General features: G+C 40.3%; 1 protein-coding gene across 1 annotated transcript in view; it reads left to right on the top strand.

Annotated features, from left to right (window-relative positions):
- The first annotated feature begins 2,757 nt into the window (after nucleotides 1-2,757).
- usp43a (ubiquitin specific peptidase 43a) overlaps nucleotides 2,758-19,155 on the top strand; it is a 137,328-nt gene continuing 120,930 nt past the window's right edge. The window contains exons 1-2 of the mRNA XM_030733230.1: nucleotides 2,758-3,485; nucleotides 12,809-12,961. Coding sequence (XP_030589090.1) covers nucleotides 2,874-3,485; nucleotides 12,809-12,961 — 765 coding nt within the window. The 5' untranslated portion in view covers nucleotides 2,758-2,873. The remainder of the gene's footprint in view (nucleotides 3,486-12,808; nucleotides 12,962-19,155) is intronic.

Genomic DNA, 19,155 nt, shown 5'->3' with positions numbered 1-19,155 from the left:
GGTTGTTATTGTTCATTTCTTGCAGATTGACTTAAAACAAAATTTACAATAAAAGTGCAAGAGTGAAGGAATCTGAATACATTCTGTATATAAAAGTAAGAAGATTGCACATCTTGAGCAGTTTAGTCCCTGAAATGGTGCTGCCTTGCAGGAGCTCCATTGAGTGTCAGTTTACATGAAGTTAAAATTTCACTTCGAGGCATAACAGCACATGGTTTTTGCAAATTGTCTGCGTTATGCTTCTAAAGGCTTAAGCATCACTTAATGGGATTCTGAGACCGATCAAATCAAAGTATGTAACACAATGCGGCATTATATAGTACATTAAATACATACTTCGCTCAGATATAATTCATCTGTCTGCTACTGCCACAAAGTGCAGGCCTAGATTTTTTGGCACTGCTGTCACCTAATGTAACAAAGGTTATTCCCCGAGGAGTTATGGTTAAAGAGTGAGCTAATGCACAACTGCCTCTAATTCACTCCTGCTATCTGCAAAAAACAGAATAGAAATCTTGTAATATAAATCATCCATCCATTTTCCACCTCTTATTCCAGCCATCACCTGGGACAGGTTGCCGGTCTGTGGCAGGTAATACAAAACAAGTCAGCAAAAAAAAATTCCCTGTTCATTAAGATCGGGCGTCATTCCTCTCATTGTCATTTAGCACAATGATAATGAGCAGAGGATTGCTGAGAAACTCGAGTCATTGTTTTAAGACGCAGACACAGAAAGACACGGATTGCGTTGAAATTTGTTAATTTGTTATGCTGATGTAACGTTGATTTTTCGAACAATGCTGAAATAAGAGCATCGGGGAAATTACAGGAATATTGGATGGAGACCTGACTATCTCTTTTAATAAATCAGAACATCTGGTCCACCAAATTCAATCTTTAGTACTGGTGAGCTGTGAAATTAAGCTTCAGATGAGAATCTGAATATTGCACAAAAGATGCTGGATTCCTATTGAAAAGCAGAACTGCATGTAATGTATCTGGCCAAATATTTTTTGTTTATTTATTTATTTATTAACATAATATTACTTTGTAGAGCTTACATGATGTATGGGCAGCAGCATTAATGTGCATGCAGGCAGTTGCCAGACTATTTATGGGATGGGCTACATCTGTCTGCAAGTGATGGTGTGTTACAGTCAAGGTATTTGATTAGCAGGATGAATTCAAGGTAGACCATGTATGCATGGCGATGTGAAACGTACATGTTAATACCTTCTACTCTGAATAAGCCGCACTCTTACACAGTCACTGGTCACTTTGTTAGGTACACCTTGCTAGTGCCTAGTTGGACCTTCTTTTGCCTTCAGAACTGCCTTAATTTGTGACACAGATTCAATGAAACATTCATCAGAGATTTTGGTCCATACTGACATGATAGGATCATGCAATTGCTGCAGATTTTTCAGCTGCGTGTCCATGATGTGAATCTCCCATTCCACCACATGCCAAAGGTGCTCTATTAGATTGAGATCTGGTGACTGTGCAGGCCATTTGAGTACAGTGAACTCATTGTCATGTTCAAGAAACCAGTTTGAGATCTGTGCTTTGTGACATGGCTCCTTATCTTGCTGAAAGCAGCCATCACAAGATCACCGCATATTGGTCAGCAACAATATTCTGGTTGGCCTCTAAATGTAGACTGTGGCTCAGCTGGTTCTAAGGGGCCTGAAGTATGCCAAGAAAATATCCACCACACCACTGCCAGAAGCCTGATCCTTTCATAGAAGGCAGGATGCTTATATGTTGTTTGTGCTAAATTCTGACCCTAACATCCAAATGTCAGTACTAATCGAGACTCATCAGATCAGACAATATTTTTCCAATCTTCTATTGTTCAATTTTAGTGAGCCCATGTTAGCTGACATGAGTGACTTTTCTTCCCCATTATAATACTTGGTTTGAACCAAAGCAGGTTACCTTGACCATGTCCTAAATGCATTGAGTTGGAGCCATGTGATTGGTTGATTAGGCAAACCATTTGCTTTAAGGAGCATTTGAACAGGTGTGCCTATCAAAGTGGCCAGTGAGTGTATGTGGAGTGTCTTCAGCAGGAATAGAAATGTAGCCTCTATCATCGGTATTAAACCAAAACACACGACCATAATATTCCTTCTTTTGGACAATCTAGTGGGTACTCTGGAAGCATATTTTATAGTTGCTCACTAAACAGTTTAAGAGCAATCTGTAATTCAGTTTGGGGCTGTGGATGAACTGTTTCTTGACACCCTCAGCAGGTGTTTAGGCAGGTGATGTTAGAATTGGTCCTACAGGGGGCAGATTCAGACTGCTGCGCTTGACACCTATTAAAGACGCAACTTCCTTGTTCAGAGTGAAATAAACTAGATGCAGAGTTTTAGCTGTTGTGAATCACTTAACTGCATACACATTTGTGTTGAAAATAGCTTACAGTCTAATTCAGGTTAATTAAATTCTTTCCTGAGAGGCGGGCATTTATACAGGATCCTTGGCAATTCAGTGCAGTCCCACAGACAGGAGAGGAGGGAAGAACAGTGGTGGTGAGAGAGTCAAAGACCGCCAGGCGCACGATCCAGCGCTCAGAGCCATCGATGAGGAAGTATAAATGAACCTGCGGTGTGGAAGGAGGAGAGCAGCTCGTCTCTATAGTTCCTACAGAGATAGATCGTCACCCGTCAAAAACGCGCGCACCGGCGATAGCGACGTCCTGTGAGATGTCAAGGGGATAATATCAGTAATAATGTGCCTTATTGGCTTCTCGGTGGTAAGGTTTGTGGAGAGAAGTGAGACGGAGGAGGAGGGGTAGACAGCCTGGCAGACAGGTGCGCGTCCGTAGTCTGTTTCATTTTCTCTCGATCCTTTTAAGTGATAGAGCCATGGATACTCGCAAGGAAAACAAGGTAAGAAAACAACCTATGAAACCCAAAACGACGAAGCCAAAGGAGAAGAAATACAAAACTGGGAGGTCTAGAAGGAAATCACTTCGATCTTTTGGGAATTTCATGGGAAGGATCCTTAAAACTTTGGGCACTTTAGCGCACTTTGGCGAAGCGGAACAGCCGGACGCAGAGGACGACGACGGTGGCTTCGGGCAAAGCGCCTCGGGTGGTTTCAAAGAAAATTGTTCGCAGATCTCCAGGGAAGGAACCGTAAAGAAGAGCTCCACGGTTTCTTCCATTCACGGCTCGGTGAAAGACAGGCTGTCATGGTGCTACGGCGACAAGACCCCGGGAGTGCTGGGACTGAAGAACCACGGCAACACCTGTTTCATGAACGCCGTGGTTCAGTGCCTCAGCAACACGGACCTGCTTGCAGAATACCTCGGGTTGGAGCAGTATAAGTCGGATATTTGCCGCCAGAGGGTGAACGGGGAGCTGAGAGGAGAGGAGTCACAGACCGCCAGAGGAGAAGTGACTGAGCAGCTGGCGTCGCTGGTTCGAGCGCTTTGGACGCTGGAGTACACGCCACAGCTGTCTGTGGAGTTCAAGGTAAGGACAGAGACGACGGCACCCAGCACGCGTCACCTGTTTTGGCCAAATTTAAGTTTCTGCCACTGACGAGACCTGACTTAATTTTCACACAGAGAGAGTTGTTCTCAAACAGGTTTATAACAATTTCAGAGTCAAACAAGAAACAAATACTTTCCACCTGGTGGGCATGCCATTCATCTTGGTGGATTAAATTAACTGCCGAAGCGGCCCCGAAACCCAAAAGTCTGCTGTGAACTGTGTCAGTTTGGCCGCGTCTGTTTGATTAACTGCACACTTGAAGTGCTCTGCACAGTCAAACCACAGTCACAGGACCTTCAATCAAATTGGCACACTATGCCAGAAGCCACAGAGTTTACCCCTATTTATGGGTGTGTTTCTAAGCAAAAATATTAAACAGCTTTACACTGTTGATTGTTCGCGCTGCACTCAGTTGAAGGAGACAAGGTACACAGATATAACACACAGAAAGAAAGAAGAGACTCAGAAGGGGCCCTAATTACTCACTCATTAAGTTTGTGCCACAGGGGCCCCTTGCAGATTACCCCATGGACGGAGAAAGAGATATTATTATCATCAGGCTAAAGTATTCACGTTCTTCACATTTGAACCTACTGAATTAACTACTTGGTAATAAACAGAAGAGTGTCTTCATATTTTAGAAAGAGTGGGTTTAGTGAAACTTTTGTGTTCAGTGCCCTGTTACGAGCAGCGTGCCCAGTTGTGCAAAAATAAATAAATAAATAAATAAAATAAAATAATCTATTGCCAAAAAGGGATTTCCGTAGTTTCTATGTGTTTTTTTTATTTGTAATATCTTTGCTTATTTTGCTAAATCGACTGTAGTCAACAGGATTTATGAAGGATTTATGTATAAAATAAATAAATGACCTATTTTGCAAGTATCTTTACGACTTTGTTATTGTGTCTACATTATAATCCAGTCCTTTTGGCCACTTTAAATAGCTTTATAGAACTGTGATCAACTGTGTGTTGTATTTGTTGCAGTTTCTGTTGCCCTCTTGGCCTGATCTGTCTTGAAAAAGAGATTTTTAATATCAATGACAGTTTTTAGATAAATCAAAGATACATGAAAGCTGCTTTACCAAAAACTGATTAGAGCTTCTATCTTGTGACAGGATACCCTTTTTGGCAAATGATCACTTTTTGGAGTTTGAATTTGTAAGCTTAGTTAATAAAGCTCATGATCTGTCTTGGGAAGGCAAATATTTGAATAAAAAAATAAAGGTGTGATCTTGAAAATGGTTCAGAGGTCAGAGGTAAAACTTTTGTGTCCCAAGCAGTGATAATAAAATCACCGCAAGTCCTTCTGGTTTCGACATTTTATTTGATTGTTTGTTGAAGTAGTGGCAGCTCTGTGCGTGTGTGCCATGTGGTTACTGATTACACTTAGGCTGTGTTATCTCTGCTTGGCTTACCTGTTCCTGCACTTGTGGTGGTTTGTCTGCATTCCCGGACGTGTGAGAGAAGACACGACATTCTTGACTTACACAGACTATTAAATGCGTACGATGGTTCATCAGGGACAACTTCCCAGCTGAACCTTTACCTTTTCAGTATGAGATGTTAAAACAACAAGTGATCAAACACATACACACAAAAGGATTCTTGCTATTGTTACTCACTGCAGTTGTAACTGGGAGCTGTTGCGCCTTAGACTCCTCTCAGGAGTTATTGGATGATAGCCAGGGTTTTCGCAGGGTTGCTGAGAAAAAAAGCCAAACAAAAACAAAACTGCTGTGTTACATCAGTAGCACAGGGGAAGCTATGGGTGATTGGGTATGCAACACACATGCACACACACGCTAGTATTATTATTATTATTATTAATAAATTCTTTAAGTACTATTTGTTTTTAATTGGCTGATTTGCTGCTCTTAATCATGCATTATTTTTATGTTGTTTTATTAATGCTTTCCTGTGTTTCATATTTTCATTTTTTTTCTGCCCTCAGTCTCTGTGGTAGCTCATGGGCTTTATAAATAAAGTTTTACTTGCTTACTTGGGTATGAGCATTTTAAAGTTGCAAAAAAAAAAAAAGGCTGCAATTTAAGTTAAAGAAGAGATTGATTGGTATTTCAACCCCCCCCACAAAAAAAAAAAAAAAAATGCAAGGAGTAATTGGTTGTGGCATTATTACCAAAGAGCACCTGGCTGAATGTAAGATAAACTTCTGCTGTGGGCAGCTTCTGCAGTTTGAGTCTTTGTAGTCTAAAACAGTAAAAAGTCTGCAATGTTAAAGACTATATACACATGATCTTTGGATCTAGATTATAGGCCTTGCATTAAGAAATATAAATAAACACTTAATATATATATCTTTATCTAACTGACTCTTTATGGAGTTTACATGTTCCTTCTGCTACTATGGCTTCCTCACAGTCCAGAGACATATTCGTTAGAATAATTTGTGATTTGAAATAGATCGCAGGTGTGGATGTGAGAGCATGTGGTTGTCTGTATCTGTGTGTTAGTCCTGTGATGGACTGGTGACCCGTCTAGGGTGTACTTGCCTGTTGACCTTATGACAGGTGGGACAGTCTCCAGCCCCCCGCCCCCCTTGACCCTAGGTTTGGGTAAGCCATTAAGAAAATGGATGAATGAATGCACTTGATATGCAAAGCATGATGATTAAGTCCTCAGATGAATATTAATTGTTAATGTCAGGATGTGCTGTGAAAGTGTTTTGCTGTAATTACTCTCTTGGTTGCCTGCAATAAAAAAAAGGAAAACCCATCTTTCCCTCCTGTTTTCTTTCCTTGGGCCATTGCATTGACACAATGATTTGTGCAGGTCCGCCTATCTCAGAGTGAAGCAGGAGAGAGGATGTTTACTGTAGCAAGTGCATTTGGCCTGGAAAAGAGGATCCCCCCTGCTGAGACGCCTCCAATGGTGTGCACTCAGAGGGTGAGAGAAAGAAGGAGGTAGAGACGTTGCTGGCAAACTAAAGTAGCGTCCTTGTATCCTCATAAGACTCCCTGAGTCTGTAATCGTAAAAAGGGGACAGTCAGCCTTGACATCTGCTGTTTATTGAAAAATTTGCTCACATTTAAAGAGAGCCACTGGCCTCTAATGAAGTGCAAAAAGAAAGGAAGCTTATGTCTGAGATAACGGCTATTGCTGTACTTTTCATACGTTTCTTTTTGTTGTTGTTTGGGACTGGAGTCAGGGAATGCGTGGAAGTCAGAAGTCACAGAGTCATCGCTGAAGATGCCAGAATAATGTCAGGCTTTTTAGAAAAATACGCAAAGCCAGGGAGTCACGTCAGTGATTACATGTCAGGTCTATCACCTTAAAGAGTGATGCAGAGCTGTAAAACACTTTTTCATACTCTAAATCAAACTTAAGATTGCCACTATCATGCAACAAACCCTAAGGGTTGTCGCAAAACCTCAGCACGTTAAGTGCTTCATGTGAATCAGAGACAGAGTCGGATCAAGTTTGTTGGAATCTGTGAAAGTGTCTGATAAGGTGATGGAGGTCAGGTGTGGCCTAGTGGAGTGACAACCACCCTACAAAGATTTCAGCTGACTTTCTAGATCCAGATGTGGCAAATGCGCTGTCGAAAGCATACAGTGAACAGAAGAAGTGACAGTATATTAAGTGACATAGACGTACATTGAAATTTCTGCTTGCCCTTTGGTGTCCCTTAGCCACAAACGTTCCAAGACCAGTGTTGTATGGTACGCTCGTTACATGTTCACAAAATTCCTTCAGAGCTTATTTAACATTGCCCACCTGCTCAGCCTCATCATATTCTCATAACCACATGTAAATTATCCAGTGTGCCCCCAAATGCATGCTTTCTTACAAATGACAGTAATCAGCCTAATGGAAGAGCTTTATTTAATGGTCAGTATTGCCAGTTTTGCCGTTACTGCTTCACTGCACATTTGATGTTGATCAAATCTGGAGGGATGAAGTATCATTTTATTGGTTGGGCCAAAAGTTGTCTACATCAATTTAACTTGATGATAGAGCAAGCTCTCGCATTTTACAGCTTTATACTCCCGACCTGAACGATTAACAACACTATAACTACTTTTAACAGTTGTTGAAAGGATCATTATCTTTTTTTTTTTAACGCTTGACAGGATGCAGCTCTGTGGGGCTGGGGGTGCTCAGTCAGGAAGATTAAGCCTGGTGTTTGTTTTGGGGAGAACAGCTCTGTGACAGTGAGGCAGACCAGCAAGACTGATGGTTTGTTTGCCTTGTCTTGTTTCTGCTCTTCTTCGGGGACCGGTCTGATTCTCACTTTCAGTGCGAGCTATACATTGTGCACACAGTGGGAGGACGTACACCACCTGGACTCCCTGTGCTGAGCTGCACGGAAATGCCACGGTGGCGCATCATCTCAGTTTGATGAGCAGAGCTTTTGCTTTGTTTTTTTTTTTTAACTGAACAGATGGGTTTTCTTTTAGATTCAAGCAACGTAAACAAGATGATTATAAAAGACTTTATTGTGTTTGTTGCATACAATAGCTTTAATAAATTTTATATTTTACACTTGGCTACAGATATGCTTTAGTACCTGTCTTAGCTGTTGAAGGAAAATTAAAAAAAAGCTTCAAACACTTCATCTCACACTTACAACACACAAGTTAGACTATTTACAAGTACAGAAACAGAGCCGCCATATGCTGTTGGAAAGCAGCATGCGTTCCTATGACTCAGTGAGTCGTATTCCATTATACCTGCACCACTATGACAACAGACAATAAAGAAACACAAGACGTGTGTCTGTGCTGTTTTTGTAAGCACTACAATGTGACACCCTTTTCTACCAGGTTTATTGTCCTGATTTTTATATGATTTATATACTAAGAACGAATGATACAGTGTTGGAAACCATGGAAATAAATCAATCCTAAAATCATAGGAAGGAGTCTACTTTACTTGAGTCATGGAAAGCACATACAAATGTCAAGTTTGTGCAACTTTTGATAATGTGACAGAAATGTCATACATTACAAAATGTGCAGCCTTAGTTCCAGAATCCTCAAAAAAAAAAAAATCAGTGTCTCAGTTGCACCGGAGCTCTGGGAGCCCTCCACGGACTGTAAACCACTCCGAGATGATTATTTCCATCATATCTCTTCCCGTCTTATTCTTCACTGATATCCCATCCATGGGATATCTGTGGACATGCAGACTTTGCTCAGTCTTGACTTGCTTGGACCTTTACAGGATGATTTCAAAGATTTTCCATGTTATAGAGAAATTGAAGTTGGAAGGAAGAGACAAGGAGGGACAGGTGCTAAACTGCTAAGAGAGAGACTCATTTGTCTTTGTGTGTTTACGGGGTAGCGGGGCTGACTGGAGCCCAGCTGGTGCTGATTAGTGGAGGGAATGTTTCTTATGTGATAGAGAGGAAAGAAAAAAAAGATAATAGATAGAGGGGGCAAAGGAAAGAGGACAGTGAGGTTGTGTGTGTGGGAAATAGATGAAACAGAATAAGGGGAAGGGGAGAGAACAGTATAAGTGATAACTGCCCTGCTTCTGGTCTGTTCCAACAGCAAAGGCGATCTGACAACGCAAGCCCGCTGAAAAATGAAACGGCAAATGGACCAGTCAGTAATGAGAGATTCTATCCCCTCTTGTTCCTGCCGCACCTGTGGGGGAAATGGGTGTGTGCAGGAAAACAAAAGTATGTGCAGCTCCTCTTATGGTTCTGCCTTGTAATGATTTGTCAGTATCACTCTCTGCCAGTGACTAAGGAATCCACTCAGGCCTGTTTATCAAGCTGGACCATGATGGGGTGAGGTGCTGTAAATGTTTTTTTTTTTTTTCTTTTTTTTTAGGGAGAGAGAGGAGGGTCATTTGCTTGATGTATGTTTATAGTAAATTCCTTCCCCGGCAGCACTCTAATCTGTCATTGTTTACACAGTAAGAGGATGGATGTTGGGAGAGCATGGAGGTAATGGTGTGAGGTGAAGTAAAGGTTTCAAGATACAAAACTGAAACAGACATCTGGGTGTGGAAGCAGGGGTTATAACCCGAATGCAGCACTGTCTCTGCTGACCGCAGGAGGTCATGACCCCTGCTGTGGCGACTGCACAGGTTTATGGCTGTCTTTTGTCATTCTGCTATCTTTGTCTCATGTTTTTGTTTCCTTTGCTGTTTTCTCTTTTTTTTTTTTTTGTGAAAAAACCTGACAGTCCTAGATTCTGCTTTCTTTCGAGAACAGTACTGCCTTTGGGTAGACTGAAGTTTCTTTTAAGAATTAATTGTGGGAATTTGGTATGAAGAATACCAACTGGAACATCCAGGGGAAATTCAGCTTTTCTGAACATGCTTCTAAAAACTTTCAGTTTTTCCGAACTGTAAAAAGGTAATATCCCTCTGTTCAAATGTGCTGATGAACCAAGACAGCTCTAAATCAGGCTCTTCAATGACAAACAAATTGAAAGAAACCAAACGTGCTTGAAGAAACAAAGAGAACTGCTCCCTGTGCCCTCTGCACTGAGAGAGGCTCGGTCATATGTGGGCTGAGAAGTTGATTCTTCTAAACTGATCAATAGTTCTTACAATAAGCTCCCTCAAGCAGGCCCTTCCACCCACTGTTATCCTCGCTTTGAGTACTTCAGATGTGTTTACTTTACAAACACTTAAGATCCTACTTTAGCTACGGACAGGTCACATTTGAGCGCTGCTGGTGTTTGCAGAGGAACTCAACATTTCAACCTACCCGCTATTATTCTTTTAATTTTACTTCCAGCCTGCTTCAGTTTTAACAGTGCCCTTTCTTTCATTTCCCTCTTTACAAGAACTCAAATGAAAGAGCCGCTGCTTTCAAATACAACTTTGCCTCTTTTATGACTCACATATACACACAAAGAGAAATATGAGTGTGAAACAACAGCGCAGGCGAGTCCAGTGCAGAAATTTAGCACTTCCGACTCAGTGAAGTCCTAACCTCTTGATTCCACCAGGTTTCAGTGCCCAGACTTAAGTCTCGTTATCGTAACCTTGGAAACTCTCCTCTCTCTTTGCATCTTCCCCTCTCTCGTTTTTCTGATAGCTTTGACAAACTGTGCTGCCTCTGTTTTTCGCTTTTCATTTCTGGGCCTTCCACAACTGTGCTGTCCTTTTGAGAGAGAGACAGAAGAAGAACGCTCGCTGGTCTGTTGAAACTTCACCAGCATCCTTCTCTTACTCCACTGCTCCCTCTCTCCATCTGTCCCACATCCCTCCATCCCCTGTCAGTGCTTTCTCATAGTGATGAAGCTCATTAGCGGGCTGTCTCTGTCAGATAGAATGGGAGGGGGGCTCCCTCCTGTGTTTATATTTAGATACTGGGATACTGCAGGTATGATGTGGTGATTTTTAATGAGGTGCAGAGCAGAGCCTGGATGCTGTCAGTCACACAGAGAGAAAGAGAGACTGAGAGAAAGCAAAGTAGCCACCTGGTGTAGTGGTAATCAGTTTTATGTGTCATTTTCTGTCTGACTCATAAATTTACTACTCCTTGCTCATAACTGCATTACAAAGAATGGAATTTTTTCTAGGAACCACTTGCTATGTTTTGGATACCTTTTATGTCAATTTCCTTTTGGAAAGAACAGGCAGGTCACCATCTTGCTGGACCACTCCAGCTCAGCAGCACTCCAACTTTCAACAAAAACCTCTCCACTTAAACTCTCCATCTTATTTAAAAAAAAAAAAAAGCTCAAGACTTTCAGCTTGGATTCACTCCTCTTCCCTGTTCAAGTTATATCTATTTTCCCATCAATTAAAGTCTGAAATAAACCCATCTGCTTAGAGTCACGGGGAATCGAGAAGTACCTGTCTGGCAACAAATGGACCTTATCACAGCAGCTGCTGGAAAGTTGTGTTGGCAAGGCAAGGACTGCACCAGAGAGTAAGAGCCCATTGGGACTGGGTGCTGTTCAAAGGAAAATACTGCTGGAATTGGGAAGCTAGTTGGTAGCTGTGTCTCAGACAAGAGCCTAATCTGATTGCATAGCGCTCTCATCCTGGGGTGTAACATGACACCCGGAATGACAACGAATATCACCTTCGTCTCTCCGTTACACACAATGTGTCCCGTGGTGTTGGTGCCTTGACACGTTAGCCAAAGCAGTATTGGCCACTGACGATAACAGTTCTGTTTTATATACCCATGAATTCCAAGTTAGAAGGTTGGAGGGGTGGCCCTGGCATAAGTCACAGTGTTGCCTGGAATCACTCTAAGTTAAACTAGAAAGCTTTACAGACTTTGACAGCGATGTTCATCGAGCCACCGCGCATAATTACATCATAAAATATGCAGAGCAAAGATCTCGGGAGAAAGTTAAAGTATTATTTTCCACACACACAAGCATATTATGAGTACATTTGAGTATATGGAGCCTTGTTTGTGAGATTGAGTGAGGCAATTCAGATGTATTTTTTTTATATTTCTCTGACACATATTTGCATACTTCTGTCTGGAAGATGCTGGCATAAAAAAATGGGTTTTGTTCTTTGCAATGTTTTACAGTACCTTTACTTCTGCTGTCTTTAGGCATAATTTGTTTGTGGAGGGAAATGCAGCTCAATCAATGCAGAATATTCTTTATCTTCAAAAACACTGCTTTCACAGTGTATGCTTTGGATCACTTTGATGCATTTGGCTGAGATGAATGATGAGCACTATGCACTTCTGAATTCATCAGACCTGATTCTGGCATCTGTGATTCAGTGCCACTAAAAGCCATGAATGCCCATGCCTTACACTCCCTCTCTTGTGTTTTAAACCATATGTTTTTTTTAATATCGGTGTTTTGGACCATGAGCCGTTCCAAGCCTTCAACACTCTTTTCATCCCTGATTTCTGGTACAGATTTTATATATATATCCAAAGAATGCTGTTCTAGAACTTGTCTTGCTTTTGAAGATATTTTTTTGGCAATAATAAATGGATAATAAAAGGAAACGTGATCATCTCTGTACTGTACCTGCTTCTTATCATTTTCTTCCAAGGAAATCTCTTTCAATTTCAAAGTGGTTAGTAATAACATAAGGTTGTAAATGCAATGGTGTTTATATTCTAGGGGAAAGATTAACAAGGTAAGAGTGGATGTTGCTGTACTAAGGAGGAAAACATCCTTTTTTTAAAAAAAAAAATTCTTACAGATGTTTTAATATGACTTATCTGATCATGACAGACAGAAATGCTGTTTTGCTGTCTGTTTCCTGAATGTTCCAAACCTAAACAAGCTCTTAACTCATAAATGAAGACTTCACCATTTGTTAGGAGAGAAGACTTTTAGAAATCACCTGGAAAGACAGATTCATTGTGATGTTTCTCCACTCCGCAGAGCATTGTGGCCAAATATGCATCTCAGTTTCGTGGAAACTCTCAGCAGGACGCCCTTGAGTTCCTCCTCTGGCTCTTAGACAGAGTTCATGAAGATGCCAATTCCAACCCTGACAATAGCAACAGCAGCACCAAGACCAAAGCCAATGCCAAGGTAAGTCTACATTATTGGTTCTTACTGCTATTCCTTGTCTGGGTTGAAATGATCATGGTTAAAGTTGTAAGATTATTTATTAATCATTTATTAATCAATGCACACACAGCGCCAGACTTTCTGTACTGTCTCATTTGCATCACTGTCATAAACAAATCTTTGACAGCTTTTTGATGTGGTTTTCTTGATAAAATGTAATTACTTTGTGAGCTCACCAGATGTACTAGAAAAGTTAATTATAGTTTTTAATTAACTTAAGAGAATCTTTTCTAGTAAGCTTAATAGTCAGAAACAGAAGTTTTAGCGCAGTAAAATAACAGCATAATTCCCTTTTGGGTCTTGGCCACAGTTTTAATTTTGTTGGTCCGTTGGATCTTTTTGTATCCAATATTCAATACTGTACGATACATACAACTCACTCAACTCATCATTGTTGTCGGTGTAACCTTGTGTAATTAAATAAAAAGTAGCTGTAATGGCACATGGTATTATAAATTACTAAACTGCAAAACTGATTTTTTTTTTTCAGAAAAGAAACTAGGTTTTTAGGATTATTCAGATTTTTAGCCCAAGGCCTCAAGAGACAAAAAAACCAAACAGATTTTTATATCAGCTGAGCACCTGGAAAGTTCTTCCACTGAGAAACCAAAGCAGATTCAAAAACAGTAAGACCACTAAAATATACGGCGTAATTGGCTTCAACATCAGACACCTCCCTTTGGGCTAGAGCTTTATTAAAGCTAAAAACCACCAACTTTCTGCTTAAGCTGGTTAATATAGCCCCAGTCACAGGTAAGCCTTTGCTGACCCTCATAAATTTGGAGGAAAAGAGGTGACCTTTACATGTTGGGCTGCTGGCTCTGTTTCCCATTGTTCAATCTAAGTAGGTCGAGTTGTTGGGCCATTCCAGACGCCCCATCTCTCCCAACGTTTCTGATTTCATTTGAAACATTAGATTCGACTGTTATGAGCCATGATCAGCTTTAGTGCAAAGGAAATGTGTGATATCTCTTGGTTGAATCCTCTCTCTCATTCAGTTTCCTTTTAAACACACACACAAAAGTGGAAACAGAAATGACTTCACAACTGACTACACCCGACAGGAAATAGTTGTCTTGAGTACTTAAGGCAACCTTGACTCACTCTGGCAATCTTAATGATGGTTCACATTGTGGTCATGAAGCTATGAAGAGAAATAATGGGACAGCACTATTTGCTTCATTTTATTCAAAGAAATAACTTTGCACAAGTTTGTAAAAAAACAAAAAAAACAAAAACCCAGATATTTCTGGTGAGAATTATCTCTTCACCACGAACCTCGAATCTTCCCTGAATGGAACGCCAAATGGAGCTGAATGTGTGAAGGGTCAGAACTGCAGCACTCTCAATGTGGTTCTTTCACCTGCAGTTGGTCTGAAATGAATCTTTGTGTGCGGCAACTGTTTTCCCGTGAGATATAAAATTAGAAGCTGTTGAAGTGGCAGCCATTCATTCCCTCACTCTGTGTGTCCTTGTCTCTGTCTCTGATGTGGGGTGCTCACCTTGCTTCCATGCACATGGAGAGTAGCCAGAATTAGACGTGATATGGTAATAGGGAACGAATGGCGGCGCGACACATTTTATGGCGACTATAGTTTTTATTGCCACAATTTTTTGGCAAGTTCCATTTTATTTTAAAAATTATTGTTAGACAATACAGAAATTTACTGGAGGATAAAAAGCAATTTCAAGTCCGGTGCATGCTGTGACTACTGTCTAGCTGAGTTTAAAAGACCATGAGGACATTTTGGTTGGTCCTCACATTCTTACAGCTCTTAAAGAAGCTGTTTGGGGCTAAGAACTGGTGTTGGGGTTAAGTTAGATATACTGTAGGTTAGGGTTAGGCTACTTAGTTAAGAATAGAAAGAATGGGCTAGAAATTCCATTATGTCCATGAATGTCCTTACAAAGCCATACAAATTTGTGTGTGTTTTATGGCACCGAATTATATATGTGACAACTGCTGTGATCAGCACCCACTGTGACGTGACCCTCCTTGTGTTTAATCACATATGCTAAGTATCATCCTGTTTCTCCAGTTCATTTGGTGTTTGCCAGCCATGCAGCCTCCACTGCAGGCTGCCAGCTGAGGACTTGTTAGTAAATGAATACAGTTACAAGCTTAACTGTCACTGCACTGCCACCCAATGTCCGGCTCCCCCACTCTGGCACCAGCGCTAATAGCGGTACCCTTTATGCAACATAAACAGCTTAGGGCTGTAGCTCTCATTAGGCTGCCAGTAAATCATGGTATCATAAAGCCGGCTTTCCTCTGCCGTTGTAGTGAGACAGAGATGAAGAGAAGAACTGTCTTTTTCACATGAGGCGGGAATATGTCTGTTTTTTATTTTTATTTTATAAATGAAATGCTCTTTCATGTTTCCACAAATTGATTTCATTTATGCAGCACTGTTGTAATATAAAACCCTTATATGCTTTTATGGGTTTAGGATATTTGGTCACACACTCTTTAACTACTCAGCTTTTGGTTTTGTTCTTTTATTTTATAACATTACACTCAACTACAAAGTGGTCTTTAATCAGATAGGATTCATTTCATACACACAGTCCCCATCTTAGTTGCTTTAACGCTGTGGCTAATCTGTCCTTATCTCCTACTTTGTGATTAGTTGAGACTTGAGTTGAGAAAATTAAGTTTAATTACAACAAAATCCCTGGCATTAAGTTTCACAATAATCATTTCCCTACATAACCTCATAGTAAGTGTGGTTCCACTTCCTCTTGTGGACCCAGTTGCACTGAATAGTCATATAACAAACATTTAATATTAGTCAAAATGCTCATTCACATTAGTGCACTTCTGCACATCCCTGCAAATTTTATTTTAGTTTTAATACTTCTGATATTTCAGTTTTTAGCTGCAGGTTGCATGATCTTGCAAGTTTTTTTTTTTTTTTAATCATTAAGTGTTTTAGTGCCTTTCAAATATAATTTGTCAGTTGATAAGAGAAGTCTTGTCAGTGGAGAAGGGCAGACAGAAAATAAGATGAAGTAGTTGAGCAGCAGAGGAAAAGGGAGGCTGGAAAGTGACTTTGGTCCTTTTGTCTGACATTACAGTCTGGAATCTAGGATGATGCAGGTCATGATGAGCTGGCACAAACCTAACCGTGTCAACAATGTCATGGGCATTTATTGGCCTGCTTCCCTTTGATTAGTGCTGTGGCTTATGGCAGTTTTCTCAATTATTCTACTTCAATCAGCTAATTTTAATTCAAGATTATTTCCATCCCATATTTCAGATCAGCTTTTTACAGAAGAGAGGATCTATACCACTCGTTACACATCTACATTCCTCAGTTTGTTTAATGTACCAGGGGCCTGTTTGGTTAAGCTTATTCTAACAACAGTGTGCCTGCTAAATATTTATTTTGCCTCCTCACGAGAACAGCTCTTTGCATTACAAGAACCGCATCCCTTACAAGCTGCACCTGCCTCTTTAACAAATTTCTTTCACAGCCTTTTGATGTTTGACATTTTTCCTGTCTCATTTTTTTTCCTGTCATCATCTGTCCTCCGGAGATGTGTTGAAATGTTCAGGAAAAAGATGATTTCCTCTTAAAATAAGCAACTACTCAAGTTTGTTTTTCACCTTTTGCTTTGCTGAAGGCGTTACACTGATTGTCAGGAAAACACAAACATATTGTGTAATGTACTGTATGCCAAATGTGTGTTTTTTTGTTTGCAAACATTTTTAGAATAACTTGACCTGATGTTGAACATATACAGTACTGTGCAAAAGTCTCAAGTCACCCTTGATTTCTTTATATTCTTCTAGGAGAAATGGAAAGAGGTGCAGTGATTCATTGAAACATGCACGCATGCATAGAAATACAGCATGTAAGGCAAAGTTTGCATAACTTTAATGAGCAAGAAAATCAATTTTTGGTACGACCACGTTTGTTCAACACAGCATGAACTCTCGTAGGTAAGCTTTCTTTAAGTGGTCTTCTGGAATAGTTCTCCAGGTTCCTCGAGATGATCCCACACTGCTTCAATAATGTTTAAATTTCAATTTTTGATTCATCACTCCTTAAAACCAGTTGCCACTGATTTTCAGTCCAGTTCTCCCCGTTTCCCTTCCGTAAAAATGGCTTCTTGACAACAACCTTTCCATTGGGATCATTTCTGATGAGGCTTTAATGTATAGATCTCTCAAGTGCATTATATTTTTGCTGGGGTTTTTACATATTTCTTAAGAACATGGCTTTCAGATGCTGTTCATCTGCTGTAGATGAACAGCACACTGCACAACGTGCCAAGATATGCCACATTTTTGGCTCTTTGGGAATCACCTTGTTGGTGCCAAAACACTGTTATATGCCTGTCAGACTGTTATCTTTGGCATTCTTTGTAAATTCTACTGAAGAAATGGGAACAAATGATGTGTTTTTGTGACAGTCTGAAAATACCTGCCTAAAGATACAATTTAAAATTGGTTCATTGCTAAGTTGTATGTTAAGTGTAGATAAAACACTGGTTCATCTCTTGAGTTAGGTGCTTTTTTAATGCTTGAATAGATTAACAAACAAACAAACAAATAAACATTCTGGACTGAGTGAAAAAGCAGCCATTGTATAAAGAAAAACCTTGAAAGACCTTCAGAAAGCCTGGAGAACTATTGCTCAAGACCACTTGAAAATTACAAGTCTGGATCCTTGGAATCAAAATGAGAGCTCGCTCAAGAGTTTTGCACAGTACTGTATAACTGCATGCATTGAAATCCACAGATTAACATAAATATGAGCTAAAGTTTAGTCAAATTATCACAAGACTGAGTTTTGTTAGTGACATTCTATGAACTGCAAATCCAGTTAATTGAATGTTCACACAGTATTAGGATAGCTGGATATCTATTTATTGATTTCAGACCTGTGTCTTTGCAGGAGCTGCAATGTCCTTGCACATTCCAAAGACAAATTTGATGCTATACATTGTGTCCAAGCTGTCTGTCTTATTTTATGCATTCTGGGAGAGGTTTTAGACCCCTTGAGAGCCCGGCCATAATAAGCAGTTTACTGAATAGATGAATGGGTTTATTGATTTACGTAGAATCCCATTAGCTAGATTCAAAGAGACAGCTGGTCTTTCTGAGTCTTGCACACACTCACATGTATGTAAATGCAGAAATGATACAGAGCAGAAAAGTACAATACACGTTTCAGCCTCTAAAGTAAAAAAGTAAAACTGTTCTGAGATTGCATTTAGAAAACCCAACAAGTATCATAAAGTTAGAATTTACTGCCAGAACTTTTTTTGTGTGTCTACTTAATTAAATGGTAACACGGTATGCAGTATAAGCTTATATACATACGTAACTTTACAAAGAATAGACTTGTGGTGTGTAGAAGGGTCAAATGGTATTACAGCCTTTGTTTCTGTTGCTCACCTGCTGTACAAGCAGTCTGACCAGTCCGACAACTTTGCTCAAGTAACGTTACGTAAACATTTCTGTGAACACAGTGGAATGCAACTCAGTAATGTTAATCCTCCCTTCAATGGGACCTCACTAAACCTGCCTGGTTTCCTCTCGCTTCGCTGGCTCCACATCAGCTGCATTCCTTACCAGCTACCAGAAGACCTTAGTGAAGACATGGCTACGTGGACAACAACATCTTAAAAGTACATTTTTTTTCTCTGTCAGTTAGACAGTTGTGCCTTGAGTATATAAAAAGAAAATCAAGCAGTGAAAAGATAAGATTGGTTTAATCTCCACTGACTCCTACACTGGCAGCGTTTGTCTTCCAGCAAGTGTTAGAAAAGCTAGAGAAACGGCTTTAGCTACAAGTGGGGGATGTTTTTATTGACTCGCCGGTTGCAGCTGAACATTGCTACCACTGCCTTGAAGCCATTGCAGATTACATGATATTAGAAGCCTCATAAATGGTGCATTACAGTATCCCTTCAGGCCTCAGCAGTTCTAAAAATATGATGATTTTCTAGACTATTGCAATACGTCTGGTGAGGGAAACACCAACAAACTAACAAACACTTCATATCAGGGAATAGTCTAAACTTTCCACTCGCTGAGTGTACACATAGAGCACAGTTAAATTTTACCTCAGGCCTCTCCACGCATGGGATTTAGAGCAAGTGTGTTTAAAAACTCATCTGTCACAACCTATGGACAGAAGTGT

This window comes from Archocentrus centrarchus, chromosome 1, assembly GCF_007364275.1.
Source record: "Archocentrus centrarchus isolate MPI-CPG fArcCen1 chromosome 1, fArcCen1, whole genome shotgun sequence".
Lineage (NCBI taxonomy): Eukaryota > Metazoa > Chordata > Actinopteri > Cichliformes > Cichlidae > Archocentrus > Archocentrus centrarchus.
This window is presented reverse-complemented; position numbering and strand designations above follow the sequence as displayed.